Source organism: Trichophyton verrucosum (genome assembly GCF_000151505.1).
Source record: "Trichophyton verrucosum HKI 0517 chromosome Unknown contig01318_1.f1.exp, whole genome shotgun sequence".
Taxonomy (NCBI): Eukaryota; Fungi; Ascomycota; class Eurotiomycetes; order Onygenales; family Arthrodermataceae; genus Trichophyton; species Trichophyton verrucosum.
Genome location: NW_003315123.1, coordinates 62 through 12,287, shown reverse-complemented (window position 1 = coordinate 12,287; position 12,226 = coordinate 62). Strand labels below are relative to the sequence as shown.

The 12,226-nt window shown below is 51.4% G+C and overlaps 7 protein-coding genes across 7 annotated transcripts; 4 read left to right on the top strand and 3 right to left on the bottom strand.

Annotated features, from left to right (window-relative positions):
* Positions 1–40: 40 nt before the first annotated feature.
* Positions 41–1,120, top strand: TRV_08104 (uncharacterized protein; the record flags this gene model as incomplete). Its single annotated transcript, XM_003017847.1, has 3 exons — positions 41–731; positions 829–893; positions 968–1,120. 3 exons carry the CDS (start codon positions 41–43, stop codon positions 1,118–1,120), a joined length of 909 nt encoding a protein of 302 aa, XP_003017893.1.
* A 60-nt stretch (positions 1,121–1,180) lies between these two features.
* On the bottom strand, positions 1,181–1,865 carry TRV_08103 (uncharacterized protein; the record flags this gene model as incomplete). Its single annotated transcript, XM_003017846.1, has 2 exons — positions 1,181–1,554; positions 1,733–1,865. The coding sequence occupies 2 exons, from the start codon at positions 1,863–1,865 to the stop codon at positions 1,181–1,183; spliced, it is 507 nt and encodes a 168-aa protein (XP_003017892.1).
* Positions 1,866–1,988: 123 nt separating this feature from the next.
* TRV_08102 (metacaspase CasB) lies at positions 1,989–3,501 on the top strand (the record flags this gene model as incomplete). The annotated part of the gene is made up of 4 exons (XM_003017845.1): positions 1,989–2,177; positions 2,295–2,385; positions 2,457–2,819; positions 2,885–3,501. 4 exons carry the CDS (start codon positions 1,989–1,991, stop codon positions 3,499–3,501), a joined length of 1,260 nt encoding a protein of 419 aa, XP_003017891.1.
* Positions 3,502–4,218: 717 nt separating this feature from the next.
* Positions 4,219–5,373, bottom strand: TRV_08101 (uncharacterized protein; the record flags this gene model as incomplete). Its single annotated transcript, XM_003017844.1, has 1 exon — positions 4,219–5,373. One exon carries the CDS (start codon positions 5,371–5,373, stop codon positions 4,219–4,221), a length of 1,155 nt encoding a protein of 384 aa, XP_003017890.1.
* A 591-nt stretch (positions 5,374–5,964) lies between these two features.
* On the top strand, positions 5,965–7,876 carry TRV_08100 (Leucine Rich Repeat domain protein; the record flags this gene model as incomplete). Its single annotated transcript, XM_003017843.1, has 2 exons — positions 5,965–6,160; positions 6,330–7,876. The coding sequence occupies 2 exons, from the start codon at positions 5,965–5,967 to the stop codon at positions 7,874–7,876; spliced, it is 1,743 nt and encodes a 580-aa protein (XP_003017889.1).
* Positions 7,877–8,298: 422 nt separating this feature from the next.
* On the bottom strand, positions 8,299–9,076 carry TRV_08099 (uncharacterized protein; the record flags this gene model as incomplete). Its single annotated transcript, XM_003017842.1, has 4 exons — positions 8,299–8,491; positions 8,561–8,663; positions 8,788–8,915; positions 9,054–9,076. The coding sequence occupies 4 exons, from the start codon at positions 9,074–9,076 to the stop codon at positions 8,299–8,301; spliced, it is 447 nt and encodes a 148-aa protein (XP_003017888.1).
* A 553-nt stretch (positions 9,077–9,629) lies between these two features.
* Positions 9,630–11,839, top strand: TRV_08098 (uncharacterized protein; the record flags this gene model as incomplete). The annotated part of the gene is made up of 4 exons (XM_003017841.1): positions 9,630–9,779; positions 9,913–10,786; positions 10,861–10,955; positions 11,012–11,839. The coding sequence occupies 4 exons, from the start codon at positions 9,630–9,632 to the stop codon at positions 11,837–11,839; spliced, it is 1,947 nt and encodes a 648-aa protein (XP_003017887.1).
* Between the last annotated feature and the right edge of the window lie 387 nt (positions 11,840–12,226).

Below are 12,226 nucleotides of genomic sequence, written 5' to 3'. Positions count from 1 at the left end.
CCTTTTTTTTTTTTTTTTTTTTTACCCTCTATCTGTCCTGATGAACGGCCCCGATATTGACGAAGTTAGATATTTTGCGGACAGAGACATATTCTGTGCCGGGCGAGTGTCATCCGACGACATGGAGCGAGTGAACAAGGCCACCGGTGCCTCGACACAGTCTACCTGCAGCGACATCCAGGAGCACCACCTGGGCGAGTGCGGCAGTTTCGAGGAGCGCCAGATCGGCGGCGAGCGCTTCAACATCTTCTCCGAGTGCCCTGGAGCCAAAACATGCACTCTGATCCTGCGCGGTGGAGCAGAGCAGTTCATTGCCGAAGCTGAACGCAGTCTGCACGACGCCATCATGATCGTCAAGCGGGCGCTACGGAACACCAACGTCGTGGCCGGCGGCGGTGCAACCGAGATGGACCTGTCCGGCTACATCCACCGGTATGCCGACGTGAACGTCCCGCACAAGCAGCAGGCCGTCGTCAAGGCGTTTGCAAAGGCCCTGGAGGTGATCCCCCGACAGCTGTGCGACAACGCCGGCTTCGATGCCACGGACATTCTCAACCAACTGAGAGTCGAGCACAAGAAGGGCAACGTCTGGGCCGGCGTCGACTTTGACCGCGAGGGCGTGCGAGACAACATGAAGGCCTTTGTCTGGGAGCCGAGTCTGGTCAAGGTCAATGCCATCCAGTCGGCCGTCGAGGCTGCCTGTCTCATTCTCTCTGTCGACGAAACCATCAGTACGTCTTTCCCCTTCCCCGTCCCTCCCTCCTTCACCTCCTTCTTCCCACCTGTCTACATCTATATACTATGTCTTACTCTACTGACGTCTGATAGAAAACGAAGAGTCTGCCCAGCCACAGGGGCCTCCCCAGGCCCTACCGCAAGGCGCCGCCCAGCGAGTGCTACGAGGAGGCCGCGGCCGCGGAATGCCCCGTCGATGAAGTTTAAAAAAAAACAAATAAAATAAAATAAGAAGAAAAAGAAGAAACAACAAGCACGAGAAGCAGAAGATGACGAGCTGCATGCATTCTTGCATTACGGAGTACGCATGGCACAGATGAAGAAGAAGAAAAAACGCCTGGACTTTTCTTTGCTACCAATAATAGAAGACAGCATAGGATTTTAATATCTATCAAAAAGTCAACGCACAACAACTCTTCCGTGACACAACTCGAGTTGCTCTGCATCAACTTAGGACAGGCAGGACGGACAGGACGGACAGCCTCTTCCATGCACACTCATCAGCCCATCCTCCGGCCGGCAAGGACGCTGGCTGTGGCTGATATGCGCGTCTGGAGAAGCAGCGGAAGGACAGGGAGCAACACCCCCATGCGATGATAAGTAATCGCCAGACCGAAGCTGAGCAGGAGAAGAAGAAGAAGAAAAAGAAAAAGAAGACGACGAAGAAGCAAGCTGTCCGGCGTCCTGTCTGTCCCATGTACTCCGTAGAGCGGTCCCCCATCTGTCTCGTAGATTTCTGATCCTCGTAAAAATCGGCTGCGCAGGAGAAATTTTCATCTTCTTTGCTTTTTCCCCCTTCATCTCGTCCTTCGCGAGCCTCTGAGAGCATCATCACCGTCGCCGTCGCCGTCTCTCCATCTCAGTAGCGACCTCACTGTCTGTCCGCCGGGCCCAAAGTTCCCCCAGTCGTTGAATTTAAATAGTCACTCGAGCCCGCTTTTAGCCCGTTGGTTAGTCGGACGACCCCTTGCTGCGCCCCTCCACCGGCGTCTCGCACTCTTTTCCCTCCAAGCCCTCTTCTCTGCAGCAGCAGCTCGCGATTCTCTTCTCTCGCCAGAAAACCACCCAGCGTCGTCTTTGCCTTCTTCGCCCTCTTCGCCCTCTTCGCCCTCTTCTTCGCCGTCGAGCATGTCCTACTATCCAGGAGCGTACCCGGGCGGCCCCCAGCAGGGCTACGACCAGCCACCGCCGCAGCAGCACGGCTACAACCAGGGAGGATACGGGGCACCACCACCACAGCAGTACCAGTGAGCATGCCCATTCAGACAGACAGACAGACAGAGAAGAGGGACACTGACGAGAACAGGCAACACGGCTACGGACAGCAGCCGTACCAGCAGCCGCCGTACGGGCAGCCCTCGCACTCGCCGCAGCCTCACGCTCCCCCGCCAGGCGGCTACGGCCAGGCACCGCCGTCCCCCCAGCCGCAGTACAGATACCAAGTAGGTCTCACACAGTGTCGACAGTGCGAGGAACGCAGGGTCTGAAAGGAGCCCTCGGGATCAAGGGAATCAACAGGGTGAAGGAGGTGGTTTCGCTGACGGTCGGATTCTCTGCAGGACCACGGACAGCAGCAGCAGCAGCAGCAGCATCACGGTTACGGCCATGGACCGCCTCCCAACAGCGGGCAGATGCAGAACGGACGTCCCAGTAAGGCTCCTCTGTTTCTCTCTCTCTCTTTCTCTCCGGTTTGGTTGCAGACGGCTAACGGCGATTGCTAGACTACCAGAATACGTATGGCCAGGGCCCCCCGCCGCCGCCCAACAACCCCGTCTCCTTCGGCCATGGAGCCCCCCAGGGATACAACTTCCAGTACTCCAACTGCACCGGCAAGCGCAAGGCCCTGCTGATCGGAATCAACTACTTCAACCAGCGCGGACAGCTGCGGGGATGCATCAACGACGTCAAGAACATGTCCAACTACCTGAACCAGAGCTACGGCTACGCTAGACAGGACATGGTCATCCTCACAGACGACCAGCAGAACCCCATGAGCCAGCCCACAAAGGCCAATATCCTGCGTGCCATGCATTGGCTCGTCAAGGACGCCAGAGCTAATGACTCCCTCTTCTTCCACTATTCAGGTACGTCTGCGTACTTAAACCCCTTAATATAACAACTGTGTTTTACTGACCATATATGTATGCAGGCCATGGTGGTCAGACGGCAGACTTGGACGGAGATGAAGAGGACGGCAACGACGAGGTCATTTACCCCGTAGACTTCAGATCCGCCGGCCACATCGTCGACGACGAGATGCACCGCATCATGGTCCAGCCTCTCGTTCCTGGTGTTCGTTTGACCGCCATCTTCGACTCCTGCCACTCTGGCTCCGCCCTTGACCTCCCATTCATCTACTCGACGCAAGGAGTGCTCAAGGAGCCCAATCTCGCCAAGGAAGCCGGCCAGGGCTTGCTGGGCGTCGTATCTGCCTATGCTCGCGGCGATATGGGCGGCATGATGAGCGGCGCCGTCGACCTCTTCAAGAAGGCCACCCGCGGCGACGAGAGCTTCAAGAAGGCCCGCCAGACCCGTACCAGTCCCGCAGACGTCATCATGTGGTCAGGCAGCAAGGACGTGCAGACCAGCGCAGACGCTACTATCGGCGGTCAAGCCACAGGCGCCATGTCCTGGGCCTTTATCACCGCCCTCAAAAAGAACCCCCAGCAGAGCTACGTCCAGCTGCTCAACAGCATCCGCGATGAGCTAGCTTCCAAGTACTCTCAGAAACCGCAGTTGAGCTGCAGTCACCCTCTTGGTCAGTAGACTCACCCACTCTTCAAGTTGTTCTGTTCCACCCCCCTTTCTTCTCCGTCTTGCTGTTACGTTGCTTGCTTATTTGCGCCCTTTTTTCTTCTCTTTTTTAACCCTCCCTCGACCTAACACTGGCTGGTTCCCTTAGATACCAATCTTCTGTATGTCATGTAAGACGCCCACTATTACCTCTTCTCAAACCGTGAAAACACGTTTGCCATGACTATTCCGACAACAAGAAACTATATGAAAATACCAGGAACCCCGATAACCGCCTTGGACATACCTACTCCAATTAATCCTTTGAATGAATCAACCCCGTCCGTTCCGTTTCCGCCTTCTCCGTTAGCATGGGTAGCTCAGCGTTATAGGTTTACTTTACGGCTGTCTTTTGCCTTGCTTCGTCTCTTCTTCTTCTTCTTCTGCTTCTCTTTTCTTTCTCATGCTGCTTGGAATTATGGGTTAATAACAACATGACGGGGGCACGAAATCTGGGTCGTTCTGCGTATTCTTTTTCCTTTCTATTTCCTCTTTTCTTGACGACCCCCTCCCCCTTTATATTGATCAATTTGCTTTTTATCATGTTGTTTTCTTGCGGGCTATTCATCTCACTGGGTTACTTGGGCATTGGTATTTAAAATACTTTCATAGGTTAGCTGGGGATACTATTCATGACTTTTGACGTCTATTCATTTGTCTTACCCTTCGTCTATATTGTATGTCTCTTGGCTATATTTTACTTCTCTTCAAATACTCGTAATCCGGCATCAGCTTCTGGACACGTTCATACAAGCCCTCCGCAACACTATCCCCAAATTCCTCTTTCCACTTCCCATATCGAACCTCCATATCCAATCCCTTTGAAGACTTGGACTGGTCAAGGCCCGTGGACGCCCACAGATCACGCATGTAACTCATATGTCTTTTCGAAACGTCCTGTGCTTCAAGAGGCAGTTCCTCCCATTCAAACTTGATATGTCCCACACTCATACCACACGCACTGCAGAACTTGGCCAAACACTCTCCACTGAGAACATCATCCGCATCGATGACAATAGGCCAGGGAGAGGAAGCACTGTTACCGTCTGCCGCTGTCTTGGTGCCGTTGGACTCTGTAGCTCTAGCCACGTACCAGTCGTATAGGCTGCGAGAATACCGGAACGTCAAATACGACCAGACTCTGTCTTTGACGCCGATGGGAACGACTCTTGTTTCGGTCCTGTACCATGATTCAACGACGAGTGCGGGATGGCGAATCATAAACACCGGCTGCCATAATAAAAGGTACTCGTCAGGGAAGAAGGTCGTGTTTGTCTTCGTTCGTGCTGGTGTAGCTGATACGCCGCCCTCTGCTTCAGCTGCTAAAGGCCTGGGAACGATAGTCAGAGAGGGGACTTCTTCGCCCCGCTGTGCTTCATCCAACAAGGCTGATGGCTCAACCACGAAAAAAGAATGATTCTTCACAAAGAGGTGTTTATCCTGTTGCTGATCGTTAGTATCAATGGCCCGTCTGTCCGCCGACTTTTGACTTTGTTGACTGGGGGTAACTAGATTATGTACCTCCTTAATAGCATCTTCTCTCGCCTTCTGAAGTATCTCCGCCCCCTTGTGGGTTAACTCTATGTACTCCTGGCGCAGCTCATCGCTTATCTTGTCCAGAGGGGCCCAGTCGAATTTATCTCGAGCCTGGAAGAAGCCCTTGTCGAGATGGTAGTCTGATTGAACCCAGCCCCGCTGAGCCGAGAGCAAACGGCAAAACACATTTGACAGAGTCCTTGAGACGCTGAAGAGAAAGATATCCCGACACTTGGAGCGTTCACTCTGGCCGTTTTTCTGGCCGCCTGAGCTTGCTTGTTCACTGTCTGAAATCTCGTTGCTATGCATGGCTGGCGGCGGGTATGGCTATATATCGACAGGCATGTTGAACGTGAAGAGTTCTCGGGTATTTCCTCGGGCATCATGGCCGTATATAATTATGTCTATGCATCCATGCTCCCTGCAGAGCATCTCTCCTCCCACATTTATGCATGCATTGGACGATCAGTTGCATGTAGCCTAGGCTGGCTGGTGATGGCGGTTTTGTTCGTTAATTAGTTACCCGGCGACAACCCGGATTCGCACTGTGATAACAAATTCGGTCAATAGAGAAGTAGTTTAATATCACTCTTAATGCACTCGCATAGACATCTGCTTGTCCATTCACCTGGGCGGTTATCCGATACTTCTCTCGGTGTGAGTGATACGTTGAGGGGGGCTCGTGTTAGTTAGTCAACGAGGTAGTTAGGAGGATCCAACAGGAGGCAACCAACATCTAGTTAGTTGTGAACAACAAACAGTGTATTACCGGCTTATGCTCGACCCTGCGGTCAATAATTAATATATAACAGCCGAGAATAAAGCTGTGACATTCGTACTCACCATAGTACAAGCTGAGATGTGACAGGTGAAACGCTGCCTCTCACCGGATTCACCACCATGGCAGACGTCTTTCCGCCGTCATACGAATCCGCCACTACGCGAGATGCATGGCCGATAATTGCGCCCTTCGTCCTCGCTGCAGCAGATCTATGCTCTGCCTCTCTCGTCTCTCGAGCATGGCATTGCATCTTCGCTCCCGTCTTATGGGGTGCGCCGGCCTCGCATTTTGGGGCCAGAGACGACGCTGTCTACGGTGGGCATGCCCATACCATCCATCTATCACCCCCTCTCGCAAGAGACAGACCGTTGATATTCACTGAAACTGAATACATGAAAAGTCGCCCTCACGCGATTTAGGAGAGTGCTGAACATATCTCGGCCCTGTGTACGGCAGCTCACGCATACCTTGCATCTCCCGCCAGCACTGGCAGAGATATATGGTGAACCACCACCGACATGGTTGCATGAGTTCCTGGAATATCTCCCCAACCTGCAGTCTCTACTCCTTTCGAGGCTTCCCTTCTTCGATCACAGGTCTCTTGTTGCGCTGGGCAAGGGAAGGCAGTATAATACACGCCTCCTGCTGGCCGAGCGTGAGGTGAATGCGACACCGGCCGGACTACTAGCATTGCTGAACTGCTGCTTGCGCCTGACATATCTTGATCTGTCACATACCACCGCTGCAAGAGACCCGAGGGTTATCCTCGCCTTGGGCCAGCTGAGAGGTCTACAGGTCCTGAAACTACGAGGTATAGGCTTGCAGGATGACGACCTAGAAGTTCTAGCAAAGGCAATTCAGACTCGTGTCAGGCTGCTGGATATCCGAGACAACCGTCTCACTCATAGGGGGCTGAACATGTTGGTCAACCATTGCTTCCTGCTGAATGATGGTGATGGAGCCAGTATTCGTGAAAACCTACATTTTGGTCCATTGACTGGAGCTCTACTTGCTGATTCTACCCAGAGTGAACAGCTAGGTGATCAGCTACTACACCTCTTTACAAGGAGACTTAGCGGTCTTTCGGCACTGGAAGAACTACCTCACGTTGGCCTTACTCATCTGTATGTTTCTGGTAATAAGGTATCCGTGAGTGGTCTGATAGACATTTTGCATACAAAGAGGTTGAATGTGCTGGATGCTGGAGCTGCCAGCACCGGAATGGAGAAGCTCATACCAGTACTGAAGAGCCCAATTGCCCGGAATCTGACTTATCTCAGAATACACCATTCTATCCTCAACAGACAGGACGACGTTAAAAAGGAGTTGCCCAATGGTGTACTCACGGATGGAAAGGAGTCATCAATGATTCAAAGGCTTCTAGAGAAGCGGCCTGCCATCTACACGACCAACACCGATCAACCAATATATCTCCACCCATCCAACATCGCGCATATCCGAACCCTAGTTCTAACAGATGTCCCGGCATTTGTTCCTTCACCTTCTCCCATTATTTCCTCCATAACTCAATTCATATCTGCCTGTGCAGATGAGGCTCTCCTCGCCTCACTGCAGGCCGAGTCCAATTACTCCCTCCCCCCAGGCCAGTACCATGGGAAAGCCGTACAGCAACATGCAAAGGAACTCTTTGCCCTCCGAGCTATCGTCTTGGAGATATCACCAGGTAAAAAATTCGAAAAGCCAGAATCTTCGTCCGCTTGGATCCCTACAGGCTACTACCAGCCAGACACTTTCAAATCAAGCACTGGAGATCTAGACTCTGAAAATCTATGGGCGGCCGCCGCGAATGACTTCAGTTTCTTTGATGAAGACGAAACACGTTCTACTTCGAGTTCGGCAGTGGCTTTGCCTCCGGTACGAATGGTCGATGTGGTAGTTGAATTGGCTGCATTCCGACGAGAGAGACGGGATGCATATGATAAGAGAGTCCGGAGCACTGGAGATACGACAATATTACCTGCTGACGGCCATTGGAAGGGAGAAGTAAGGATCCAGAGGAATCATCTCTAAGAGGAGCCCAGCGTTTCACTGAATAGAGCCGTTTTCAATGGATGTTTGGACAAGAACAGTTTCATCTGTATTTGACCAATATTTAATATCTTATCAACATCGGCGGGGAGTTTTTGCGTTGGGTACAAACAAACTTCATCCGGCAATGTTTAAAAAAGATAAAATATAATTAAAACAAAAATCATTTCATGCCAGGATATTTCACATATTCGCCGCAGCTCATCGTTAAAAAAAGGGTTGCTTTTTCTTTTTTTAGGGGGATTCCCGCCGCCATGAACGTGCTGAGTTTGTTTGTAAAATGAAAAGAGGAGGGTAGAGCTGCTGCTGAAAAAAAAAAAGCCCTCCCTCCTAATTCCCCGCTTTATCGCTCCTCCGACGTCGAAAAGGTATTAAAGGGAAGAAAAGGAAATGATATCCTTTATCTATGCCTTAGCGGCAGCAGCTTGGGCGGACTTGGCGTTAGCAGCAGCCTGCTGGGGGTTCAACTTCTTGACGTCCTTGTTGAATCTGAGTCTTGGTGGTGGGGCACGGTTGCGGCGACCTTCTCGGGATCGAACACTGTGGTTATTAAAAAATGGTTCGTCAGTTGCTTTCTTTTCCTTCTTCAATTGGGGTCTTGCTCCTAGCTGATTTCAGGCGGATGGTGTGATATTTTGCATTTGGCTGCGGGAGATAAATGCATACCGGACGATCTTTCCGTGGATAGCGCAAGAGACGCAGTATTGGAGCTTCAGGTACATCTTAGGGACGGCATATTTGGTGAAAACGGAGGCGTCAGAGATATCGCCTATAATTCAACCCGGGTACATTAGCACTCTCAATTGCAAGGTGTGTCCACCGGCTCCCAAGTTGGTCTCTTTTAATAGCGCGGTAGAAATATCCTGGGAAGCCTTATAGGGCGTAAAACGTACTGACGGCGGCAGATTCAACCATGTTACGGATGGTGAATCTCTTGATGGCCTTGTCCTTGGGGGTACATCTAGAGCAGTTGGAGCAACGAATTGGCTTGACGTGGCCACGGCCCTTCTTGTTACGTCCACTATAGAGATGAAGAAGAAAAGGTCAGTTTCATGTTGGCGCAAACAACACATGGCCCGGTTCCACGCCAGAGCCTGAGCTTTGTTATCCAGGATATCTGGAAATCTGATATTGCCGGGGAGGGTATTTCTCAACGCACTTGGACGCCCGCTTCTTAACCATTTTGAATGACGGTGTGGGTGGCTTCCGCGACTGCGCAAGCCAGGTGAACAGACAGGTAAACCGGAGCGAGAGGGTGATCGAGGCTGGGGTTGCTGATGGTTGCGGTCGTTGTCGACTGGGAGAGATCTCGCTGTCTTCTTCGACTTCAGCTGCGACTTTCTTCGCGGGCTAAACTTTCGACGTTTTTCCTTCTTGTGGGCTAGGGCTAAGCGAGTCACATGATAGTATTATGTCATGTAATGACTAAGTAATGAGTAATGGATATCATGTGACAATCAGGTGACACGTCCCGTGCTTTTTACCCTTTTGAGAAGGAAAGGAAAAAAAACCCGCCTGATCTTCGTCCTTTTTCTCGCTGTCACGCCGAAGAAGAAGAAGAAGAAGACGACGACGACGACGACAGGAAATCACCGTCCGTGCCGCTGCAGCAAGGGACCAGGTCGACGTCGATTGCCATCCAGCTTTTGCCTCTCTCCCCGTTCCCCGAGCTAGTTCTCCTATTTTACTTTGTAACAAGATGTCGGCGACTGGCGGTACCATCCGTAGCCGGACCATGGGTCGGGGCCAGCTCCCCTTTGACTCTAACGCTTCGTCCGGCATCCCTCGCAAGGTCGAACACCCAATTCCTCCGAGCGTTGCATCTGATATTGGAGGAAGCTCTACCTTGAGCACGAGCAGGCAGAAGCAATCCAAACGAGATGAGGTATACTACATTCGTCTCCCGTCTCCCTTTTTTTTGTCTCTATCTATTCTGTCATTGGTGGAGGGGAGCGCTGGAGGGCGGTGATATGTCAAAATGCCATTATATGGACTGTTGCTAAATGGAATCTGTCCAGGCCATCAGGAGGAAGATGGAAGCGGACCTTAGTAAGAAGAAGTTCAACCCTTCGAAGGCCCGACACACTCGAAAGGCCCCGCCCGGCACGGTTCTTGCCCTCAAACCCAGTCAAGCTCTACAGATCAAACCAAATACCACTGTATCCGAAGCTGCGCAATTGATGGCAGCGAAGAGGGAAGACTGCGTTCTCGTGACAGATGATGATGACCGTATTGCCGGTATCTTCACCGCAAAGGATTTGGCCTACAGGGTCGTAGGTGCCGGTATCCGCGCCAGAGATGTGACAATTGCCGAAATCATGACAAAGAACCCGCTATGTGCTCGTACTGATACCAGTGCCACTGATGCTCTTGATCTTATGGTTCGAAAGGGTTTCCGACATCTTCCTGTCATGGACGAAAACCAAGATATCTCCGGCATTCTAGATATCACCAAGTGTTTCTACGATGCAATGGAGAAGCTCGAACGTGCATATAGCTCCTCCCGCAAGCTATATGATGCTCTGGAAGGCGTGCAATCTGAGCTAGGATCTTCCCAACCCCAGCAAATTATCCAATACGTGGAGGCTTTGAGATCGAAGATGTCTGGACCTACTCTAGAGTCCGTGCTTAACGGTTTACCCCCTACCACGGTGTCCGTGCGCACATCTGTCAAGGAGGCTGCTACGTTGATGAAGGAGAACCATACAACCGCTCTCTTGGTCCAGGACCAAGGGTCTATCACTGGTATCTTTACTAGCAAGGATGTTGTCTTGCGAGTTATTGCTCCTGGTCTCGACCCATCTACCTGCAGTGTTGTCCGAGTCATGACTCCCCATCCGGACTTTGCTCCTACTGACATGACTATCCAAGCTGCTCTTCGAAAGATGCACGGTTCGTATCTATATTTTCCTTTTCATCTTTTTCTCGGTCAAATTGCATACAAGGGAACTAATGCACTGGTTTAGATGGACATTATCTCAACCTTCCCGTTATGAACGAGTCTGGAGAAATCGTAGGAATGGTTGATGTTCTTAAATTGACCTATGCTACGCTGGAACAGGTTAGTCACATTTTGGGTGCCTTGCATTCCTGACTCAGATCTAACCCTATTCTTAGATCAACACTATCCAAACCAATGAAAGTGAAGGCCCAGCCTGGAACAAGTTCTGGCTGTCCATGGACAACGAGTCTGACTCGATGGTGTCTGGCAGCCAACCCCATCACCGATCTCTGCTAAGCCCAGACCATCGAGGCCATACCGGTGACAGTGTTTTGCCAAACGACTCTGCCTCTCACCACGGAGGTGAAGAGGCGCCTGTCTCAGAGGTTCAGGAACGCCCATCAGTAGAAGAGAAGCTTGACCCCTCATTCCCCTTCAAGTTCAAGGCCCCCAGCGGTCGTGTTCATCGTCTACACGTTGATCCGTCCGCTGGTATTGCCGAGCTTGTCCAGAACGTGTCCGCCAAACTCGGAGCTGAGGTTGATACCATCGGCGGTCAAGCCGTTGTCGAAGATGGGAAACTCAGCAACACCGGATTCGCCATGAGCTACTTGGACAGTGAAGGTGACACTGTCTCCATCACTGCTGACCAAGACCTTGTCGACGCCATTTCCATTGCCCGGAAGGCCAGCCAAGACAAGGTTGACCTCTTCGTCCACAGCCCGGATTCTACTCCGGTTGTTGCCAAGGAACCTGAGCCAGCTGCAGCCGCCAAAGCTGCCTCCCCTCCAGAATCCGTAACTGTTGCTGCTGAGGAGGAAACCGCGCATAGAGAGGAGTTAGCCAGCAGCCCCAAGTCTGTAGCCCAATCACTTGTCCAGCCCTCAACAGACCAGCAGCTCATCAACGGCATTCCTAACGAACTTATTCTACCTGGAGCTATCGTTACTCTGGCTGCTGTTATTGTCGGGGTCTTTGTGCTGAGCCGCGGAGGTAGACGATAGAACCCTGCAAAAGGATAACTTTGACCCTCTCCTTGCCTTTCTACAACCACTTCCTTCTAGCCAGCACTTTCGAAGACCCATTGGATACTCACCCAGTATATCAGTCACCCTGTTCTCCTCTGTTGTTTCCTTGACCTTTCTCTTGTCAGTATTATATTATAGTCCTGGTTTCTCTCCCTTTCCCCTTTTCTTAGCTTTTCTTGTTTTTAGCACGCACAATACTTGAGATATCCTTCCTTGTAATTCCACGAACTCCTAGCTAGATGAAAATAGATTCTCCTTAATTCATCACCACCAACGGCCCCAGCCACTATCATCATCACCGTCTATCCTGTCTTCTTTTCTGCCAAATAGCCAAATATCAGACATCAGTTTGTCCATCTGCAA